This window comes from Manacus vitellinus, unplaced genomic scaffold, assembly GCF_001715985.3.
Source record: "Manacus vitellinus isolate BGI_N305 unplaced genomic scaffold, ASM171598v3 scaffold_22_pilon, whole genome shotgun sequence".
Classification (NCBI taxonomy): Eukaryota; Metazoa; Chordata; class Aves; order Passeriformes; family Pipridae; genus Manacus; species Manacus vitellinus.
The window spans coordinates 3,844,525-3,868,182 of record NW_021939632.1 but is presented as its reverse complement, the minus strand read 5'-3'; the positions used below and the strand labels follow the sequence as shown (position 1 = coordinate 3,868,182).

Below are 23,658 nucleotides of genomic sequence, written 5' to 3'. Positions count from 1 at the left end.
TGGCAGTACAGGCACCCCAGAAGCCTTTTGTTTAGCAGCTTCTCCCCAAGTATGTTTTATATTGCTGATTCTTTACAGCTTCTTTAGGGTAATTCATTTGCCTTGGAAAGATTGAGCACCAAAGTTTCACGCAGAGTTCACTTTAGCCTCCTCCATGGATTGGCAGGCTTTTAGAAAAACAGTGGATACATCAATAAAAGTGGGTATGATGGATTTCCTAATGCATTATTAGGGGAGAAAAAAAAATCTACAAATAAAGAGAACCATAATCCTAGGCTGTGCTGAACCACAATCTTCCTTGGATGTTCTCAGTGTCTCTCCTCTACAGCTCCTTTGACCCATCACAGCCATGCAAGCCTGCATCCTGCATTCCTGCAGCCAGAGCCCTGGACAGATGGGTTGGTGTTGTGGTGGCTCCTGATTTACCACCCTGTCTCCTTCAGAAACAATGCGCATGCCTAGATGGCCTGAAATAGAGCAGACATCTCAGATATCCAAAGGGTTTTCCTCTTTCTCGTTACCCTGTATCACCTGAGACTGTCCCCAGTGTTGGGGGCAGAAGTACTTTAGGTAGGTCTTCTTCCTCAGCCTGCTGGCCAACCACCCCAACTGTGAACAGCTTTATTTCACGCTCCCAGCTCCAGCTGAGACTACTGACAGACACATCCCCAGGGACTGGCTTGCACGATAGGATATCTGAAAAGTGCATTTATCTTTGCTACCTTGCCAGTTCTCTAGGTCAAATGTTATTAACACAGACAATAAAGCTAAGGGAAAAAAGAGAGATACCATGCCCAGCCTTGCCAGTGAAACAAATGCACCATGCCCCAAATCAGCCTTTGCTGGAATTTCCGTGCCCACACCAGTGCAGCAGGTGTGTGCCTATCTGGGGATGTTTGATTATCCCACACTGAGGATTTTTAAAGCCCGTGGGAGCTAGAGTTAAACCTGGTTGCCACCAATTCCTACTGTGAACAGTCATTCAGGAACATTCCTACAGAGAAGCAAGTCTGAACCTTTTGGTAGGTTTAAAATAGCTCTCAAACAACATGAGCTGAGCAGGGCTGGTTTGGGGAGTGTTTCTGGCAGGGTTGGCTGAGAAGGCCCAGGTTTGCATTTGTACTTTTGACTTTGCTGTAGGTGTGATGCTGCAGGAACCATGCCCATCATTGTATGCAGGTATGTCCAGACAGATTTGCTCTTCCGAGCCCCTCTGCTTCTCCTTAAAGGGGGAAATCTCAGCTCTTTTACTCTAAACCTTCCCACCTGCTGGCAGGCTGTTTCTCACCAGAGGGCATGCACTTTCTTGGATACATAATTTCCCAGACACTCTTGATAGAGGTAACCGTCTGTCTAGGATTCAGATGGATTTCTTTCAGGTCCTGGCACGATATGCTGTAAATATATGGCATGATAGGAAATGGGAATATAAAGGCACGAGGTGTGACAGCTCCTACCTTAAGACAGAAGTTGGAGATGGGTGTGGGAAATCACACAATGATAAAGGCACCCCAGGGATTAAAATGGAGCCCATGTAGCATTGGCTGAAAAAATCAGAGCAGACTGAACAAACGGAGCAGTTGGCACTGCAAGTGCCAGAACTCACAGCGGCTGGTTTCATCCTCCTTCCTTGCATCTTGTGGCTGACCCATTTGCTCCAGCTGAAGTTTTTCTGCAGTTTTGGCACTTAAAAAAAGTTTTGCCTGAGTTGATGCCGCAATCTGCATTTAGGGGAGCACTGACACCACGGTGTTTTGCCTCCAACTGTGTATTCCCTGCCACTGCTGCACTGAGAGTCCACATGTTCCCACCAAAGCCCTGGAGCCCACACCAGAGGACAGCAGGCACAGTGTACCAGCTGAGGTGGGGAACGGAAAGACACTTTTCAAAGAAATAATCTGAACAGACCGATGTGAGCGCCACAGCCTGAGTTAACTTTAGATTTCAAGTGGAAGAGCTGCTGGCGACTTGCCCAGATTCCCTGGCCTGCTGCCTTGCCAAGTCCTCAGAGACTATTTTTATCATTATTTATTTATTAAAATTAACTGTCTTGGGGCTGGACCGCAGACAGACGGAATCTAAAAATGCAGACGCTCAACAGAAAGCTATCTGGGAGGTAGGGGGAGAGGATAATTATAATATCTGGTCCTGTCCCACTGAAGAGCAAAAAAAAAAACAAAAACCAAACTAAGAGAGTTTGTGGCTTAACAGGCTTGAATTCTTGTAATTCTTCTAGGCACCATGTTGCCTAGAAAGACAAGATGCTGGCTCACCTGGCAGGTACACATGCCATTTCCATACAGACTGGCAGACTGGGCCACAGTTTATGAATTTGGAGAAAGGTCATGGACTAGCAAGCACAAGAAAACAATGCCATGAAAGCTGACAATACACTGTACCAATACAGAACAGGAGACCACTTCAAGGAGCAACCTGAATCAGTAACTGATCCCGCACTACAAATCATTTTTATCTGCTGGGATGCTCTACAAGAAGGGCACTCTGCTTTTTTTTTTTTTGGCTGCCTGAGACCACCAAATTATATCACATAGGGTGCTTGTAACTAAGCACTCAGTCAGCTTCTGCTTCTAGGTATCTAGTGTTTTGCTAGTGCCTTACAAACCTAAAGAGAAGCTCTTTGCAACCTGTGCTGAAATGAAGCCAAAGAGGCCATATATCCCATATTAAGCCCAAACCACACTGCTATTTGGAGAATGCAAATCCAGCCAAAGCCACAAACAAAATGGATTTTCTAAAATGCATTTCCAGATGGATCGCGATGAATGAAATACAGAACACCTACAAAGAGATTTCCATCTTCAAAAGGAACCAGTGCATCTGATCTCCCCAAAAACCAAGCCTGGGAACAGGGAAACTATGGAAAGGGAGACTAACTCTTTCTACAACAGAAACACACCCACAGACCATAAAGCATTTTTTCTAAAAGCAAGCACTATTCTGGTTTCACTCAGAATAGCAGAAGCAAGGCATGTAAACCACTTGCTCAGGGTCACACAATACAATATGGTATTGTCAGCTCTTTGACCTTGCTTTTCCAGTGCTTACCTTGCCCTATTGTGCTGCCTGGACAATGTGTTGATAGACAACAGGCTTTTTAATCCAACAGAGCCCTGTAAATCACAGCTACCAGTCTGCCCACATCGTGCCTGGGTTTCACTGATTCAGGAGTTGGTGGCTGTTGCCAGCACAACAGTGATGCAGGAAACCTCATCGTATTCACACATTAACAGCATGAGCCTTGCAATCATGACACAGCATACTGCTGTGAGTGCCAGCAGAAATCACACTCGTTTGTGATGCTACTGGACTGACGCTCTTCTGCAGGACTAGAGAGTGGATCTCAGTGGCTCACACGGCTCACACGACTGCGCACATCCCCTTGGTTTCAGGGAGATTTCTTGATGCAAAAGGATTCAGAGGTATAATGATGCTTCAGCACACTCTGAAAAAGCTAGTATGTGTGTGGATTATCTGAAAAATTCAAGGTCTCTCCTGTTTGCACCGATCCAGGCCCAGAATTTGGGTGTCCTCCTTAGGCAGGTTGAAATTACAGCCCAAGCCACTGTGGTGCTATTAGCACAAGATTTTAGCAACACTTTATAAACCATAGGCAAGCATCTTGCTAAAGAAAGTTTTGTTTGTACTGTAAGCCTCAGAGCCTATCAAACATAAAGCACAAAAATCTTCCCTTCTTCCACTTAAAACAACACTTTAGCTAGGAAGGCCATTTCCATGAGATGTGCACACATTTCAAAATGTAAATATAGCAGGGCAGGAAAAGAAAAAGGACTGTTTGACTGCTAATGAATCACCCTTGTTGAAAGCTTCCTTTGGGGCATTCTGCCATCTGAGTCACTTTGCTCCGCATGTTTCTTAGCTTGGCTCTCTCTTGGCTTCATTCACCTGACATACATCTCTCTTTAGGTTGGAGGGATATACACCTTGGCTTTTGCAATTATATAAGCCATTAGCTGGCCAATCAGTGAATATATGGATAGATATATTTTAAGCTCACTGCAAGGGCAATGATTAAGGGAACAAAAGCATTCTTTAAAACAGCATTTTTCTTTCAAGAGTCATCTTGGTACAGTCAGAACAGCACTTGTATACCACTCCTCATCTTCAGGAGAACTTTGCTAAACATTAACTAGCTGCTCCTCATATCATCTGTGGCGTGGTCTCTATAAACATGCATTAATTTCCTCATCAGTTTAACAAAGATGAGACTGATAAATTGAGTTGCTAAAGACTACAGCTTATATTAAAGACAAGCAGCAGGACTTGGGCCTTCTGAAGCCCTATGATCCAGCCTGTCTTTTAACAGTGGAAGTGTTAACTGCCTTCTCCTTTTCTATTCTGATGCAGTCCAGGTCAGATCCCAGCCATAAGATGCATTAAACCATAAATAACCACCTCAAGAGCTGTGCCCTGGCCAGTTTCACTCCTATTGAACCCATACACAATTTCACGCATACAAGCACTAAAATGCACGTTATGTGTCCTGCCCTCCCCTGTATCATCTAAAACTATCCTTCTCCCCCTTCCTCAGGTAATTTCAAATCCAGCCAGTTCCCAGCTTTGGGTCTCCACATGCCACAAAAATACTTGTGCTGCCACAGCAAATGCTTCTTTTGGTGGCTGTGCCAGGCGAGGCAGGTGCATAGTGTGCATTGAATCAGGCCAGAAGATGTCTCTTCTGCTGAGGAGAAATCTCATCTGGTACAGCACATTCCCTACCAATAATTCCTCCAACATACCCCCTCAGAGTTCCCTATCTTAACGAATTAAGTTGACACTCCTTCATCCTCAGCATCTCTTGCTTTCCCTCCATCTAGCCCTGGCAGCCTCCCCCTCTTCCTTCTGGAAGAAGCTTCAATAGGTAAAACACGACTTCAATAAAAGCATGAGAAGAGAACTGTGTGAAGCTCACCCTTTGCAAAGCCACAAGACCCCACAGTCAGGATTTGCTTTAACACAGGATCCAATCACCCCCAAGTAATACTTTTGACATAACTGCTGACCTATGCCATTGAGCAAGGCATGCAGACAGAAAAGGATTATGCAGAGTGCTCTGCTTTGCCTGCTGAAGGTTTCCTGACATGAGTGGACACTGTAAAACATCCTGCAAAGAGAAACTGAAATACATCTGCTAGTTGTTGAGCCTGACTCACTCACAGAGCCACACTAACATCCAGCGTGACTGCAGCTGAAGTGACACACCAGATTCACATACTTATGGGTCTGCCTGCTCCCAGCAATTTGGCATGTGCAGGAGGGCATTGTCATCACACTGTGGGAAGCTTCTGATCTGCAAAGTTAACTTTGCCCAATTCCAGAGGCTTGAAGCCTGGAAGAAGAGGTGGTGGCAGCAACACAAAGACAGGGCACAGGAGCCTGCCAGCAGATTGCGTTAGATGGATACTGACCCTTGGATGATTAAGCTTGCTAGTGGTCTGCTGTGTTTATAGTTATACAGCAGATGGTTCCTTTAAAACAGAAAAGCTCAAAACAGGAGGTAGCCCTGCCACCAAGTTGTTTAGTGAAAGTTTCCTACAATTTTTCCATTGTCAGTCCCAGCTGAGAGATGATTGTTATGGAGAAATCACACGTGAAAAAAGGACAAGCACGTGCACGCCAGGAAAATTCTGTAACTGTTAGTCCCAGTCTAAGATCTGTGGCAAGACATTCTGAGTCTTATCTTCAGAGCACTAGTCTGTTTGTTTCTTCCATCCAGCACCTTGTCCTCTCTTCCCTTCACCCTCTTCTTTGAAAACTCCTTCAGACAATTTTGAGCAATCATTACACACTCAGCCTGTTACCATATACCCACAGGCCCCCCTCCAAGGCAGCAGCAGGTCTTGGGCATACTTGGTCCATTTTGGTGCCACAGCCAAGGCTCTGTGCTTCCCTGTATCCTACACAGCACATTATCAGACTGCTAATTCAGCCAGCTCATGAGATTTTTCTCAGCAGGCACCAGATAACACTTCACAATTCATTTTAATTGCAACTTCTTTCTAATGTTTTCCTTTGCTCAAGGGAGAGAAGAAAATTAAAAATTTGTTGATCTGGTCCATATAACAACACTGGTCCTTGCCTTAAAAAGAACAAAGACAAGTTTACTCTGAAAAGAACAACTCCAAGTGACGTCTCACAGCTGCCTCTCCTCAGCTCCATGCACCATCCTACTGATTGTCCTGGTTTCTCTCAGTCTGCTGCCCTTACCACCTCCATAAGCCCACAAGCCTCCTCCATCTTACGCATGTGCTTACTGCCTCCTTACACACACTCTCCTCTGCATCCCATTTTCAGTTTGACCCCTCCCAGGGTCCCACAAACCTAATTCCACCATCCCATATATCTCACTTCTTCAAGTGCACCTACATCCAGAAGTTGGACTGAACAGTAGGAAATACAGAAGCCCACAAGATTATTAGTTATGCTGTAGAAGTGGCTAGAGGCAAGAGGAGGCAGTCACACTGTTTAGTCAATGACAAATTCTCTTCAGGGAGATTTTAGATGTCTAAATTCACAAGACCCCCATGGGAGCTTTAAGATGCGCAAGGTGTCCCATATTGAGAACGTAGGCACTACAGGAAAGAGTGGCTTTGGAAACTTTGTTTCACAATTTAATAAATTCAAGAGGATGTAGGAATAAGCTTCTACTCCTTCCTCCGACCTTTCCTCCCTCCCTCATGAGGCTGGAAAGCCGAGGACCTTGGGAAGCTATAATAATTCCTTTTGTCCTGCCAGGTAGATGGGTCAAGCCAGCTGTCCCATAGGTTCATTGTGACAACTATAAAATGCTGCACAACACATCAAACCCCACTTCATTCTGGCACCATGACCCTACCATGATCAAGACACATGAATTCTGTGATGCTCATCCAGGAGGATCAGATCACTGTCTTCGTCACGCTCCTCAAACAGCTCGGCATGGAGAGGGACTCTGCTGGCTATTGAGGCTGATCAAAAAATCAAAATCTTGGATCAGACACACAGTCACTGCAGAGGGCTAGAACACAGCCTCCCCGACTCAAAGCAAGGGAGTGCTTGTGAACGCAGCTGCTTGGAAAAAAAAAAAAATTGCACTAGCAAAAATGCTAGTTTGAGGAAAAAAAAAAGTTGATTTTAAAAAAGTAGCTAAGTTAAAACAAAGCTCAGCCACTGTTTTCTGTACCACATTATCACAAAACCCTCCAAGGCAGATGCCAACATGCAGCTGAGCAGGCAACAGCCTCAGGACAGCCCCAGAACTCAAACCAGTTCAGAGCACAGTTACGGAAAGAGGTGCCGGCACAGCTTCCTTGGCCACTGCTGACAATGCTGTTTTGTTCTTCCATAAAGATGTTTTGTTTAAGGCCTTCTTTGAAAATTCTATGATGACACGTGTAAAGTACCAGCACAGATAAATGTGCTCCTCCAGGATTGTTTTCACCACGGTTAATATTCTATCCCCCAAGACCTCCTCAACCACGGTCTGTTCCATATGTTCATTACTTCATGAGTAGGGATATGCAGTCCTGTCCACACACAGTTTCTGTCTGTCTGCCCCAGCTCCTCCCAAAAGTCACCAAGCACTCCTGTGGCAGCTGCTTTTCATGAAGTTTGAAGCCAGTTTTGAAGGCAGCCACAATAATGGGGCTCACAGACCTCTGGTGAACTCCATCCATCTTTGTAAATCACACAAGCCAGTGGTCCTGATGACACGAAATCATGGCTCAACGCACACTTCTATTACAGAAACATCAGCATAACAGCATAGGACCTCAGTACAAGAAAGTTAGGAAGCACTTGAGTATTAATGCCAGCTAAGTAAATAACCTCCTGATTTCCTCAGCAAAACAGCACTTGACCCACATTTTCTAGAAAGCAACAGCTTGCATGTCTGAGCAAACTCTACTTAAAAAGAAAGAAAAATTGACCCACATTTGAACTGTCTCGGTAATCAGTGGTGCATAAAAAAGGTTCCCAAAGTAACACCATTAACCCAGTGTGTCATCCCCAGTGGAAGAGTTCTCTAAGAATTTTACAGGGACTAATGCTGAACTTTTTCTTGCCTACAGCATCCACTCTACTAGAGTAAAGCTGGTTACTCCATACTCCCATCCACAGTATTCCTGTCCAGCTTCTGGGGGAAAAAAATAGGTTACATCTCAAAAATATAAATCATAAACTACCAGCTTCCTATTAAAAGACACTGTAAAAATATAACTTGTCAAGCATTTAAAAACCAAACCTAGATGGGTGATCTATGGTGCAAGGTGCTCTGCTACAATGAAGAGAGCAATACAAGGCCCTCACCAAAACTTCATTATCAATTTAACATGGCCCATCTACCCTTCCATGGCCTCCTCCTACTGTCAGTGACTTGTAGGTCTCTTCTAGTATTTTAATCCCTTACTTTTCCTGTAATCACTGAGAATTCTGCTGAAAGTTTTTTGCCAGACCTTTCCCATTCAGTCTCATTTTAAAAATCTTTTGGAAGAGTTAACATTTTTATTAAGAATCATACTCCATATATATGTAGTTTATAGACACACCATTATACTCCAGCACATACACACTCCAGAGAGTCATCGTTGGTCACAAATAAACACTGCATATCACAGCTATTTTAAGGCCCCCATCACTGTGATATCTAGTTCAAGAAGATGGATAACAGGACAACTGGTCTGCAGTTTTCCACCAGCATGTTCCTTTGTCAGGTGAGTTCTGCAGTGCAGTTCACCAGAAACCACCCCAACGTTCTGCCGAAAAGAGGTCAAGAACCAGGAGTGACAAAGCATATCAGGGAGAGATGATGCTGGATGTCTGCGAGGCCCAAGTGCAGCACATCGGGCAAGTCATGGCCTGATTTTCTAGAAATAGGTATCGTTTCCTTTGCAGCGCTGGTAGAGAACAGGCAGGTGGGCCAGGCCAGGCAGCAGAAGAAAGAGGCAGGATGCCAAGGCAAGCCTGAAGCAAATTAAATATCAGAAGGCAGCAGGTTCCTTTGAGACTGCTTGGTTGCTCTTTTGGCAGAGGAGGAAAGCATGCCATTAAAGAGGCAGAATACACCCGTGTCGACTTCATTTGCAGCACTAATTGCCATGCACGTGCGCTAATTGCCCTCACATGAAGTGCAAGGGAGCAGGCACTACTTGAATCCCATGCAGTAGGCAAGTCTTCCAAAGTAATGCTTGTTGGATCATGCTCTCACCACACATTCCACTTGTACCAAAAAAAAAAAAACGGAGGGAGTCAGTGCAGTATTGTTTTTTCATAAAGTTATCCACTGCAGTTTATTTAGAGAACAAAAAGGAAACTCTAACCAAACTGCCAGAGACATTCAAAACATTAACAAAGTTTGGAGCTTCTTACCAAGGCAAGAGAAAGTAACAGCCACTGAAACAACCTGATTCCTGCTGTCACTGTGGAGCACAGGGCAATGGATATTTAACCTGCAGCCACCTTATGCAACTGTCTTTTCTTTTGTCAGTAAGCAACACTATTTGACTGCTGTCAGTGAAAGCTGATGGCTGCCAGGGTTCATCCTAGTTACCTGCACAGGTAAAGTGCACCAGAAAAATAAACACCAGGGGCAGGAACACAGAATTGCACTGCCTGGGGCCTTCTCCTGTGGCTGTTTACGTCACTGAAGAGGTGAAAGCAAGGAAAAAGCAGAGGAAGGGTAGGCTGCAGCAGGTGGAAAAATCATGCTTGGCCATCCTCTCTCCTGTTTTGTTAAGGGTTTCCTGGAAAAATAGAATGGTGAGACAGTGAAACAGGTAGCCCAGAGAAGTTGTGGATGCCCCATCCCTGGAAGTGTTCAAGGCTAGGATGGATGGGGCTCTGAGTAATCTGGTCTAGTGGAAGGTATCCCTGTACACAGCAGAGGTGTTGGAACTAGATGATCTTTAAGGTCCCTTCTGACCCCATCATTCTGTAATTCCACAAAAAAGGGTTTTATGCCCTTCCCTCCAGCAAAGAGCAGCATATATCCCTATGAGAATATTAACATATCCTTAACATCCTCCAGCTGCATTTGCTCCAAGCTCCTTTTTTCCTCACTAGGTGTTACCCACCCCTCTGATCTGCCCACTTAGGTGTGCATGTGCACCTCCCAAACTATCTTGGTCCAATTATATGGACTAAACTAACTTTAGTTGAGTTGGGCTGCAAAAAAACATTTCAGTTCCTGAGTTTGACTGTTTGGTAGGAAGTGCTGCTAAAGCACACACAGCCAAAACCGTGGAAAACCAGAGCCTCAGTGTTCCATTACCACATAAGTGAAAAAGAGGAAAATGCACCTCTCACTATGAATTTTTTTTTTACAGTATTTCTTCCCAGTTGTTCTTTTCCCCAGAACTTACAGAGGAGTAAGGCCATGGAAAGAGGAGACACTGCAGACACATCTTCCACCAGCATCTCTTATGCACTGCAGGGTGCCTAGTACAAGACAGATGCCTTTCAGTAATGTGAGGATTGATCAGTGTAAATCAGTCACTATTGTTCTATACCAGCTGTCCCTTCATACAGAAAAGCCCTGAGGGGAGTTAAAGGCATTTTGCAAGCAGCCAGAGGGAAAAAGGTATTTTTAGTGATAGGCAGAAAGCATTTAGATTCCAACTCATTCCTTGTGGTGCTAAACAGAAACTAGACAAAGCAACAATGATTTAGGGTATGGTTTGAACACAGGTAAGATTCCTTTTAGATCTAGCTGGGACAGGGAATAGCAGTGGGAGGAGGTATCATGGCCATTAAGATTCAGAAGTTAGTTAACTCAGCCCAGGAAACTGCATCTCTGCCTAGGGCTACTGTTTGTGCAGAAGGCACTCTTTGTGGTTTTTTTTCCCTTTTACTGAAAGAAAATCAACACTTTCACTCAGCCCGGACCCAAATGCTGTTTCCACCAGCAAGCCAATGTTACAATGCCACCCCTCTGAAGGGAGCACAATATTTCTCCAATAACCTTCAGCAGGAGGTTTGGCAGGCAGGGAGCTGTCACAGCATCTCCCCATGAAGTCTGACATGCAGAAGATATGCTCATGCTGCAGCAAGGCACTGGCTGAATAGCGTATGGAGTATTGCAAATGGATCAAACAGAAGGAGAGCTGCTAGAAACCAAAGGAGCTTCTCCCGGGAAAGACACAGAAGAGCATCACCTGCCACCTCAGCGTTTAACAACGTGGGATCCCAGACATACAGTTCCAGTCACAGCTGCCAAGGAATTTGCAATGGAAAGGTTTGGTCTCAGCCCCAAGCAAGACACCATGCTCTGACAGCAGATCATTTCTCTGTTAAGGATGAGCTGTGAGCAGCACCCCTCACACAGAAACAGGCACATCAAGGAGACACTTGTGACCAGGCTCCTGAAAAGTAGTTTGGAAATGGGGCCAAGGGCTGGCTAAACATGACAGATAAGCTCCTCTCTTGATTCTGTCCCTATCACAACTGGCCCCAGCCCTTGCCAAGGGGGACAGCACGTAGCACAGAGGGCGGCACTATCTATTCTAACAGAAAATGGCATATAAGGGCAGTAAACTAAGTTAATAATAAAAAGTACTCCTGACTTACATAAGCTACAGTCTTACCCTGGAGATATTACAGTAAAGATTGCTCTGTTCTGAAAAGTTCATCAAAATAAATTGAAGAAAATTATTTAAACCTGTGAGAACACTTCTCTTAACAAGCGGGACTTTATTTAGTTTGCATTCCCTCTGGAAGTGAATTAAATTAACTCGGTCCATTTACATCTAAAATAGAGAAGTAAGGTGGTTTCAGCAGTGGACTATAATTTCTGTATAGTGGGCTCTATATTGTGGTTTAACTAATCTACCTGGTGTTACCTTTCCTAAACATCATTACTTGGACAAACCTTCAGTGTCATGAAACAGCCAGATACTCATTACCTACATTAGGGAAGAAGGAAAACAAACAAAAACAAAATTGCAGTCTCCTAACTTTCTCTAATGAGAGATGAAAATATTTGCAGGAAATACTTCCTTAAGTATTTTTTCACAGTAATTTTGACCACTGCTGCAAAATGCAGACACTTTTAAGAGTCCCTGAAGTAGTCCTGGAGTGCTAAGAGCTACCTAAGGACAGGCATCCTGACAGCTGAGAAGGAGTGGGCACTGAAAGGGAAGTTAGCTGTGAAAGGACATGTAACCTTCAAGCTTATTGCTTGTACTGCAGTGCTTTCAGGAAGGCCTCACCCAGGGATGAGACCCAGCTGTGCCAGATGTCATTCAAACTTACTGTTTGTGACAATAGAGAAGGCAGACTTTGGGTGGGGTGCGAACTAAAGCCAGGTGAAACAAGGAAACTAAGCACCAGTTTCAGCTAGGAGTAGCCAGAAAACTCTAGTCATGGACAGCTCTTCTGTACTGTCTGCTCCTACCCCTGGCTGTGCTTGCTTGTTTGCTTAAAAAAAATCCAAACAAAACACCAACAAAACAAACAAATGAGAGAACACATCAATACCTTTGTGACCTCTGAGAGCACATATATAAAGGAAGGTTTTTTTCAGATGAATCTGTGATTAGTACCTGCCACAAATGGTTTAGGCTGACTTGGTCTTGTCTTGGTGCAGTGGGATGGTGTAGCTGACCTCTGGAAGTATCCTTCAACCCTTCCATCTCTGGTTTTGTACCTTTCAAAAGTTATCAGTACATCTGTCGTACCAGGGGAGTCACATTTGCTCCAGGACACCAACACAATGAAGAAGACACAAGCCTCAACTGTGTTCCCTCATTTTTCTGGCTTGTGAACAGCCTTGCAAATTTCTCAGATATGATAGTAAACCCACATATGCACAGCAGCTATTTGGTGGTGTACTGCTAAAAAGCCCAGAATAGAAATGGAGCAAAAAAAAAAAAAAAAGCCATATTCAATATCAATTAAGAAGGCAAGAACAGAATTACCCAGTAAAAAATCCAGGCATGATGTCAGAACCCTTTCACAACTAACACGTCCATCTGTGTTATGTTTTAAGTAGATACCACCAACTTAAGTAGAGAAATACCCCAAATCTGTTCCATCACAGAGTGTCAAAATCCTGCCTTACTAAAAGAAGAGAGGAAAAAAAGTATTGTTTCAGTTCACCTTCAGTTCATAGATCACTGCAGATTGTTTTTTCAACTGAAAAATACTGTATAATTCAGCATTTAAACTTTTTTTTATTCCATACCATCTGAACAGAAGAATTGTTCAGTGAGTACCATTAAGTGAGCTCGATAGTCCCTCCTGGCCTTAAGACCCAGATAGTTAACCACACAATAATAGTTCCCACACTAGAAACCTACTTCATGTTCAACGGTTTTAGAGACTGCATTTAGCTTTTAGCATGAGTGACACTGACATTGTAATTACACATTCTCCCACCACACTGCAGAGCATCCTCTTTCCTTAGAGCCACAGAGCATTTCTTCTTTTCCTCTATGAGATTACTAGTAACCACCTGCCTGAAAAAAAAAGAAATCCCATTCAAAGGAAAACGTCTTCATTAATAACACATCCCTTGGTCATCCTGTTTGAGCAACTCTGTGTATAAATACCCACATGTTAAGCAAGAATACACACACAAAGCTGCTGTTGGGTAGCTTACAGCAAACGGAAAGAGTTCATCACTCAGCAAGCATGTCTGAGTAGCTCTGTCATCTGTAGGCTGACCAGCAAACTACTGTTTTTAGAAATACTGATTTGAGTAGTCCCTTACCACATTGCTAGCTCTAAGAATTCAGCTTTCAGAGTCAGAGGGACACAGAGACCAGTGCTTGTAGCATTTAGCCTAGCACAGAGAATTTAGGGAAGGAGCCATGGCTTTTTCTGGAAGGGAAAACATAGCCAGGGAACTGTTTGCATCAGCAACGTTTTATGACAGATTCTTGTAAGCAATGTCACAGCCTTTTCTTTTGACTATGAAGTGAGACAGAATGTCTTATACAAGCTGCAAACATATTTGAAGAATAAACAGTTTGCGTAAGTTGCCGCTTTGAGAGATCAATTTCTAATGTCTGGGGGAAAAAAAAAAAGAAAACACAAACCTTTATTTCTATTCCCTCTCTGTTGTATCAGCACAGTCCTTTGTTTACTGTCTGCAAAGATGCACTCTGATACTAGTGGAATGTGCATGTTAAATTTGTAGAGCAGCTTTAATTCCCAAAACTCAACCTCCCAAAAGCAAGGTTTCCCAGGAAAAGAGAGTACCACAGCAGTACCACAAAGACCCAATTCACAGTAAAAAATGTGATGGGTATTACATGAGTGTGTAAAACTTTTCATGAAAAGAAAAGGCAGCTTAATATTTAATCTGGAAATTCATCACTCAAACTGCAAATGAAGCAGTCTAGGTAAAGGAATTATAAACAAAGTAAGGGTAGGATTGAGGATGCTTTGAAATATACTTCTCTTCTGCTGTTTCTGCTACTATGAAGTAGAAGCCACAAATGATGACTATACAATGTACACTACAGACAGTCCTGATAACATCAACACACAAAGATGATTTGTGTTCCTGATGTCTGGGGAAGGGAGTAAGGATACACGGCAATTGCATTAGTGACTTAAAAATATGAAGAAAAAAAAAAGTACATGATATTTTATTTGCAGAACAAAGCCTGACAATACAATGAAACTTTCTATAGTGAGTGCTGTAACAGAAGTCCTACTCAGCATCAGTGAGGCCAGCCTGGCACCAGAAGCAATACTGTGGTGATGCCAGTGCTGCCACCATTAATTCTTAAACTGTGGGGGCTTCTACTGTTTGTAAATGCATCATATTTGTGATGCAAAACTGACTGTGTCTGGCTGAAGCAGTTCACAAGCTGGTCTATCTACCAGGCTCCTGATGGGACAGAGCTTTGCGAACATTCAAGAGCAAGGTTGAATGCAGAAGGCAGAGCTTTAAAATGTAATGTGGAGTCCGTTTCTCTCGGTGTCAGAACAAGACCATCTCATGCTAAATTCTACCACAGATCTGCTCAACGATGCCATTCCTGTACCTGCCACTGGTGAAGCTGGCCAGACTCAGCATCATCATAAAACATCATGGATGGTTTCATTGGGAGTGGTCCAGCTGCAGAGGCTAAAAAGCATTTTGACTCTTGTCTTGGCCTGGCAGTATGTGTGCTCTTAGTAAGTGCTAGAAACTTCAAGCTTTCTTATGATAAGGTGAGAACATTTAGGAGTTCGGGAGACAAATATTAAAATTCTTGTCTGTTTCCCACACCCCCTCATAACTACATTATCCTTTTTAATATCTTTGGGGTTGTGTTTTTTTTCATTCACATGAGATTTCCCCTTGGGTTTTTACCTAGCCTAAGGACTCCAGAATAATGAATCAAATTAAGTTTCTGGCAGCAGTAGGATACATCTCAGGTAAAGACAAAAAAAATTAATATTTTTTTAAAAGTATCATCAATGTCAAAACAAAAAGAAGAAAGAGCATCCCATGGATGAAAGATATCGCAAGTTCAGATCACCAGGCTAGACTTCAGAGGGAGGGAAGGAACTAACACTGAGTATATCCCACATCAAAACACAGGACTCACAGGAGATGAAAAAAGTCACACAGCAGTTATACAGGAACTCCACCCACTTCCCAGAAACTGTGAATCTTCACATTCCTTGCACACACTTTGTCACTGTCCTATCCTTCTGGGCCATGAAAAAAAACCCCATGTAGCACATCATAAAACTGTGTAGCAGCTGGAAGACTCGGGGGAGACTCTGGTGCACTCCAGCTCCCTCCACATTACATTTTCTGGGTACAGATTACCTGTGCAAGGTGCCATGTAAATCCCACAGTATAAAGCAGACAGGAGGACAAAGCTTGCCCAAGGCTGGCAAAACTTGGAACCCTGTCATCTACCTCCCCAAACAAAAGTGGGAATTTCCTCTGAACCGCACCCACCTGCACAGGGAAAACAAAATAAGAAGAAAAAAAAAAAACCAAGATAGAAAAGAGACAATAAAAAAAAAGAACAAACAGGGAAAAGAACAAAAGGAAAAAAGAACAAAAAAAGAAAAAGTAAGTAAAGACAGATGAGAAGGAAAAACAAAAGACGAGAAGGGGAAAAAAAGAGAAGAGAAAGGAAAAAAAAAGAGAAGGAGGAAAAAAAAGAGAATAGAAAGACAGGAGCTTTTCAAAGCTTTTCAAAGCACAGGTTCTAAGAAGCCACTACCAGCTACAGAGTGGATCACTTTACCACACTTAGGAAGCTGCTGTCAAAATAATTTCAATTTTTACCTCTCGGTTTTTCAGCTGCTGCTGAAGATTTTTCATTGCATCTTCTATCAGGACAGAAGGAAAGGTTTTTTAGTTCAATTAGAAAATGAGAGTAACATCCAGTAGTACCAAAATATGATGACCAAATCAGCTATTCCCAAAAGATTGTAACTATTCCAACTACTGCAATAGCCAAAAAGTTAGCAATTGTTCCACTTTTCTTGAAAGACAGAGAAGGAGCTATGGTACATGACTGAAAGATTAGCTAATCAGACGCAAATTGAATGCACTTGGAAAAGAGTCTGGTGCCCAAAGTTCACATTCCAGCTGGGCTGAGTCCCAGCCCTCTTCCACCCCAGACCTTGGCAGTGCTGCCCACACAGCAGCGAACTCGGAGTAAAAGGGCATTTAGGAAGCACTGAGCCAATTCAGGATCCAGGAGGGCACGACCAGTTCCAGCGAGCCTTTAGCACCAGGAAAATCAGCATTTTGTATCCACTGCTGTCAGGTTTATAAATCTTCTGAATGTGGTTAATCACAAAAGACCGTGTAAATAAGATGTCCTGCCTTGGACAGGTCTCTAACAGAGAACAGGGGGCACACTGGTGTCAAACTAAGCCATCAAGCCCAGGACCCTAAAGGACAAGTCAACAACTGCTTTGTAAGATTAGGGCACAAAAAGCTATCCTTTTGCCTCATGCATCTCAATGAATCTCAACACTTTGCTAAACTATCTTCACCTCTCCAGAAATAAACAGAACCAGCACACTCTGCCTTTTCAAGCATGTCATAAAAATGCCTAGAAAAACAAGTCTTTTGCTATGCACCTCAATCATCCCCATTAGGTTTCGTCTTCAATTCACCAAGATCCAAACCAGCTCTAAGACCGTGATTACCACCACGAGGCTGAGAGAAATTAGTCAAATGGGTCAGTTTATCGAGACAATTAAGAATCCGGAAACATGGAATAATTAGACATACAGCACTCTAACACTGTCACACTAACAGCTTTTGATACCAGTGAACATTACAGTGAAATATTAAACTAATTCATGGTGGGAGGATAGAAGATAAAGCAAGGGGGGACATTGGGAGGTGGCAGGATCATAGGGTAATTTAGGAGATAAGAAAAACAGATATGCCTTTGTAAGCCCCAAGCAACACATGCATTCCCCAGAGATACAGATAATATTCCTACAAAGGACTAATTGATACGCAATACCTCGGGAATTTATTTAATTACCTCTGATACAGAATTACACTAGGGAGGCAACTATGAGTGCAACAGTTACTGAATATTTGAGGTTGCCATTTTTTCCCTGAACAAAAGACCGCAAATCAATTTTCACTAACTTCAGTCCAACTGCTGCTGAGGCAGATTCTTCAACAGTGAGCAGTGCTGGAGCACTTCCTACTGCATGAGAGCCCTACTGATATCAATGTCCTGCTCTGCATAAAGTGCTGTTTGAGGCACACAGTACCTGGCCTCATGTGGCCAAGCACCTTAAAAATCATGTCTTAAATGAACATTACTCAAATTTATTTTCCAGGTGGAAAAAAGTACAACAGGCAGCACGCAACCATAGGAAAACCGACACACAGATTATCTGCATTTCAGGTAGTTCATCTCTCCTCCTTGAAGACAATGAAAGCACAATACAGTGACTTGATTTACACACTTCTGAGAATCTGTCTTCTTGAAATCAGTCATCACCTACATATCTTAAGCATGCCGAGGTTAAGATGGAACATACAGTACCATTTCTCCTACTATGTGACTAACTTCTTGTTGAATGCCATTCAAACTGCATTTAAAAAGCATCTTTACAAGATGCTAGAAGACATCCACAAGACTCAAGATGACACCCTGTTACAGTAAGAAGTTGTTTTTAGCCCTGCTGAAGTGACAGTTTATATAGAAAAAACAAAAAGAGAGATTGCATATGTTTTCATAGCAACATCTTCCTAGAAATGGTTAAACTGAAATGCTGCACTTTCAAGAGAGCCACCATGCAGCTGCAGATCAATCATGTACCATTAACACAGACTGACAGAATGAAAGGCCAACATATACACAGTTCTCAGAAGTGAAGGATGAGGAGTACTAATGTAATGTTGTTATGATGGAAACATACAGAAAAGGGTCGAGCAAGAAGGAGATCAACATCAAGAGCCTTAAGTTCAGAGAGCCATAAAAAAAAGCCATGTGCTGGGGCAGCTGTTCAGAACTTTGCTATCAGAGATCCTTTGCAGAAGTTTTGCAGAAATATTGGAAGAGGAAAGAGACCAGTACATTTCAGTTTCTCTTTCAGTGAGGTTACTGACACAAACAAACAAAAAAAAAAAAAAAGTATTATTTTTTGTGGTACCTTAACACTCACTCACTTGCACTGACTTAATAAACTACAAAGGCTTAAATGTATTCTTGAACAAGGAACCTCAGAAAGTTACAATAAAAGAGGTTTGGATGGGAAAATAGGAGTAAATCTAACCTCAGTCCACAGGTTTGTTTGATGTTTGTGTATATGGCATTCTTATCCCTTACTCCTGGTCCCCCACCCACTCCCACACACAATCCCCATCCCTTTTTAAGTCTGATTCAGAGCCCAATAAACTCTCTTGTGAAATTCCCTGTCCCTTAGCCCCTAGCCTTACAAAAATGCCAGTGCTTACTCAAGGCTATCTGCACTGAGGGCAGCTGGTCTCACATGATTTCAGTGAAGCATCAGCAGCCCGGACGCTGCGAGCGCTTCCCATGTGCCTGTACAAGTCCGTGGGTCAGCCGGGCAGCTCGCTCCGATCGGAGCAGACAATCAATCTGTGTTATCTTTGCTGTGAATGCAAGGCAGCTTTTACTGGGAAACAGGATATTTCTTCCTCAGTTAAGTATTAGAAAGCCTCACTCACGCAAAGTAATTATTATGTGAATCCAGGAGCTGAGTGTGTTTTCAGAGCCTGAAAGTGTACGGAAACCAACACATGGAAAAGGGCTGGCCTGAAAAAGATACATTTATATACAAAGAGGAGCGGACAGACTTCTATGCAATGAAAAACATTTGTAATCCAAACTGTCCCAGGATAACACAAGGACATAAACCTAAAGGCAAATGCAGTCATTACCTCCCCAAAAAATCCAGAAGCAGTCCCTCTAGAATTAATGGAGCACAGAAACACACAAAACCCCCCACCTTTAAGCAATCAAAATTTGTAGTTGGTGGAGCATCATCTATTCACTGTGCTCAGGAAAGTAAATTCCCCTCCCCCAGCACTGGGTAACTTTTTAGTATAATGAAGTAATTTGTATTAATTAGCTTTTTTTTTTTTTCAATCAAACATCAATTCAAGAAGTCAAGATCATTGCCCCTACACGATCAGACACAGAGGTACCACATATACCCACTGCTTCTGATAGGGGTGCTCAGGGCACTCTTTTTAAAGACAAACCCCAGACTCCGCCAGGTAGCAAACAGAAGTCAGAACCTACTTTCCAAATCCAGTGACCCCAGAAGAATTATTTTAAAAAGCAGCTCAGTTAAGACTGAATAATCACAACTACCTTTACTCCTGTCACTTTACTGATTCAGAAACAGCCGACTGCATTAACCCTTCCATCAAGTCTGACTATCACAGCCTTTGACCAGAGAATTTGGTGACAGAGAAGTTCAGTAACGATAAGAGAAGATAATTCAGACAATAAAACCATGCATCCTTGGTAGCGGAATCCAACAAGCTGCCTTTCTCCCAAAAGGGACTTAAAACCCAAGAATTTCACTCTCTTGAGAAAGAGGAGTTTTTAACAGGCTCCTGAGCCTCATAAAAGTGCTCAGGAGTCTATACAAGAGTCACCCAGCTTTGAATGTCAGTGGATAATAACAGGAGTGTATGATTTATTGTGGCTTGGAAACAACTGGGAGAGGATTAAAAGCAAAAAGCCCCACAAAGAAGAACCTGCTCAAGTATTATAGTTAAAAATGTCATGGAAAAGAGAGGAAAAGGGATATACATCCTAACTAGCCTTTCTTATGTGACTGCTGGGTATAAAATACCATCTGGTCACACAGTCACGAATGCATTCACATCCACTCCTGCTCCACAAAACACAGGCTGATGTGACTGCCAGCGTGAAGTCACTGAAAACAACTTAACTCCCTCTTCTTGATTTATATGGTTCTTCATCTGCCTTCGCCCCTGGTAGTTCGGAGGAGGAAAATAGGGCTTGCGTGCCATTAGGGGCACAGAGCTGAACACGACCGATTTCCACGGCAACGAGATACAGCCCCAGCGAGGAAGGCCTGTTAATAGCTGTGAGGTGATGTACTCAGCACAACAGATTTTTCTATCAGCCAGCCAGAGATAGCAGCTCATGTTCATACACAAACGTGCAAGGAATCTGATTCTTGGCCTTGTACAACCCCACTGAATTCAGCCAGAGCTACGCCAACGTAGACCACAGCAAGATAGAGACGGTGTTAGCAGGAAAAATAAGCAGGCAATGTGGAGAGAGGCTCCGCCTTTGAAAACAAAGTACAAGCACTCCTAGGACATTCCTCATTAACTGAATGTTTATTGTCAAACTGCAGGAAAAAACCCAGCATTAGTATGAAAGGGAAAGCAACTGTGCAATGCACAGATTTGTGCATACTGCACCATCACCTATAGCCCATGCTTTTACCTTTGACAAGTGCATACTTATACACAAGCCCAACCTCTTCCAAATAACCCTGCAGTTCGGAAAGGGAGGGAGCTGTAATCATCCCAAATTCTCCACTGAGAGAGTCAATCATTTGTCCTTTGTAATTTAGGCTCCTTCCTATTAAAATACAGTTACCAACACTTTATAACATGATGATATCTCATGCACTCATTAGGACCCTACAGATTCAGCTCTGCTCATAACAGACTGCTAAGTCTTCTGGCCACGATCATGATGGGCTTTGCCTTCATATGTAAGGATACAGTCTCCAAATACACTGAATTCAATAGGACAAGTCTCAGTTTTCAAAGCCAAGAGCACTCACAAGGCTTTGCAGGACCAGAGCCCCAGTGGGGAATAGTTCATGCCATTAGCGAACTTTTTCAAGTCAAGCAGAAAAACAGCAACTGTCCCACTCACAGTGTATTCTCTGCTGGAAATACACAAAAAGACATTTATAGCAAACATAAAAAAATGCCATGTACAGTTTATAAAAGTATCTGTAACAAACTAAGAACAAAGCCAGAAACTGTCCAAGCAAGCTTAACTGGGCAGGAGGGAGAAGAGTAATTTTGTACAGCAGAGCAGCGACAGCCTCATCCTAATGAGGTTTTATTTAAGCCCTACAACTTCTCTTGCCACTGCCATAGGTGGAACTCAAAACAACTCAGAACTGAGACTCAAGGGAGGCACTGCACACAAAGCTTTATTTTGTATTATGTGATAGGGTTGAAAAGCTACCAAACACCTGATTTCAATAAACAATCCCTGGGTTCACCCAAGCATCAGGGCTGACTCTGTGACAGGCTCATCCTTGTGCAGAGTCCTGCACATCAAAAGGATGACAACTGCCTCAGAGCTTCAGCATTTCAAGTCGATGGTTTCCTGATTGCCTCAGTGTGTGGAAAGCTTAAAGCACATGAGTCCTGAGGCTGCTTGCTTTGCTTAAAAAGAAGAGTGGCGCCTTGTATTGCTGTTGTTTATACAGATATGGTAATTAAAAATTGCACTGTAATACATTCGATAATAGTCTTATTGTTCCCATGAACTGATCTGCTTCAGTTAAACATGATATCACAGCTAAAATAACCTGCATTTGCACTTTTGCCATACTTTTTTTTCTGGCTGTATATGAACTCTGGGCTTCTTCACTCTAGATATTTCCAGCACATCTTAGAGCAAAACACCTTCCTGCTAAACCAAAAGCCTATCCCACATTCCCGAGGAGTATGCTTTCCGACGCCCAAGCTCTGCGCTGACATGGAACCCAGACTTGAACTCAGAGTGACACACAAGGATAACCTCTAGCTCATAAGAACAGCCAGACTCTCCACACATTTCTCAGTAACATGGCAGCACGCACAGATACCGTTCCACAGGTGTGCTTAGCACAAGACTGTTTACACTAAATACAGCTGAAGGGCATTAGCAGGGCTGGCTGACAGTGCTGGAGCAGCTGTCATGGGAACCCAGTAAGGCACATTTCTTATATGTTCAGAGCCTTAACTTAGCAGAAATGAGAAAACAGCAAAGCTATGGAAAAAAGCAAGATAACAGGGGCTATCTACCACATTGGACAACATCCCACTCGGCAGTAGTAACCAAGGGGTTCAACTGAAAGCCCTGTCAGCCTTCCAGCATCAGGCAGGCCTGTGGAAGTCGGACAACACTGCTTCCCTCGCCCCTCAATGCTGAGTGCACACCCAAACCACTCAGGGCTTGCCTACCTGTTTCAGGAGGAACTTATCCTCTGCGTTGATCTTGAGGGAGACGGCCAGGTGGATGGCAGAGAGCACCACCCCACTGATGACCGCGGCCCTCATCCGCACGGGCAGCAGTGTGTAGATGCTGTAGATAAAGAAGACGGTCCACCAGATGCCCTCCGAGGCGCTCCTGGGCCACACCAGCAGAACCCCTACCACTTGCACGGCCAGGATCACCAGGATGACAGAGTAGCATGCCAACCACATGTGGTCCTGGTGGAAGTCGTTGCGGTTGCACACCATGCACAGCACCACCATCAGCAGGATGGCCAGGGAGAGCACCACGACGTAGGATACCTCATAGTGGCCGTGCGCCGCATGGAAGATCAGCATGACCACACAGACCAGCACCAGCACGGCCATGAGCATGGTGAGGCTGCTCTGGTTAAGCCGAAAGAAGTAGCGCTGGTAGAGGCGTTCCAGTTTCTCAGACTGGAACTTCTTGGACCTGAAGATTTGCAGCAGGCTACTGCAACAACTGCCCATGGAGAAGGCCGCCTCGGAGTCCCCCTCGTCCCCGTCCTCTTCCTCCAGCTCATCAATCTTGGCCTTAATGCGTTTCTCCTCCAGCCCCAGCTCCACCGAGCGGGGCCGCACCTCCCCTTGCTCCCCCAGCTGTCGAGGGCTGGCATTGTTGGGGGCAGCGGGGGAATCACTGCCGGGCGGGTGGCGGGACCGGTGACGTCGGCTGTCGTCACCGTGCTCCTGCCAGGCGGATTTGGACCTAAAGCTCATCATCCTGCAGCCACTCTCCCCGCGGCTACGGGGCTCGTAGTCTTTCCTCGCTCCTCCACCTGCTTCGACATGCGGGAGGCCTTCTTGCCCGAGGACCTGTTGGGAGGCGGCGGGTAGGAGTAGCCATTGGCCCTGGCCTCCGCCTCGCCCCAGGCCGAGCGGTGCTGCTCGGTGCCTGCCCAGGGCGCGGGACCGCCGAAGCCCGGGGGGCTCACGCTGTTGGACCGGGACAT

General features: G+C 44.0%; 1 protein-coding gene across 1 annotated transcript in view; it reads right to left on the bottom strand.

Moving 5' to 3' along the window:
* ADCY5 (adenylate cyclase 5) overlaps nt 1-23,658 on the bottom strand; it is a 206,289-nt gene extending 182,631 nt beyond the window's left edge. The window contains 3 exon segments of the mRNA XM_025895076.1: nt 22,655-23,467; nt 23,469-23,489; nt 23,491-23,658. Coding sequence (XP_025750861.1) covers nt 22,655-23,467; nt 23,469-23,489; nt 23,491-23,658 — 1,002 coding nt within the window.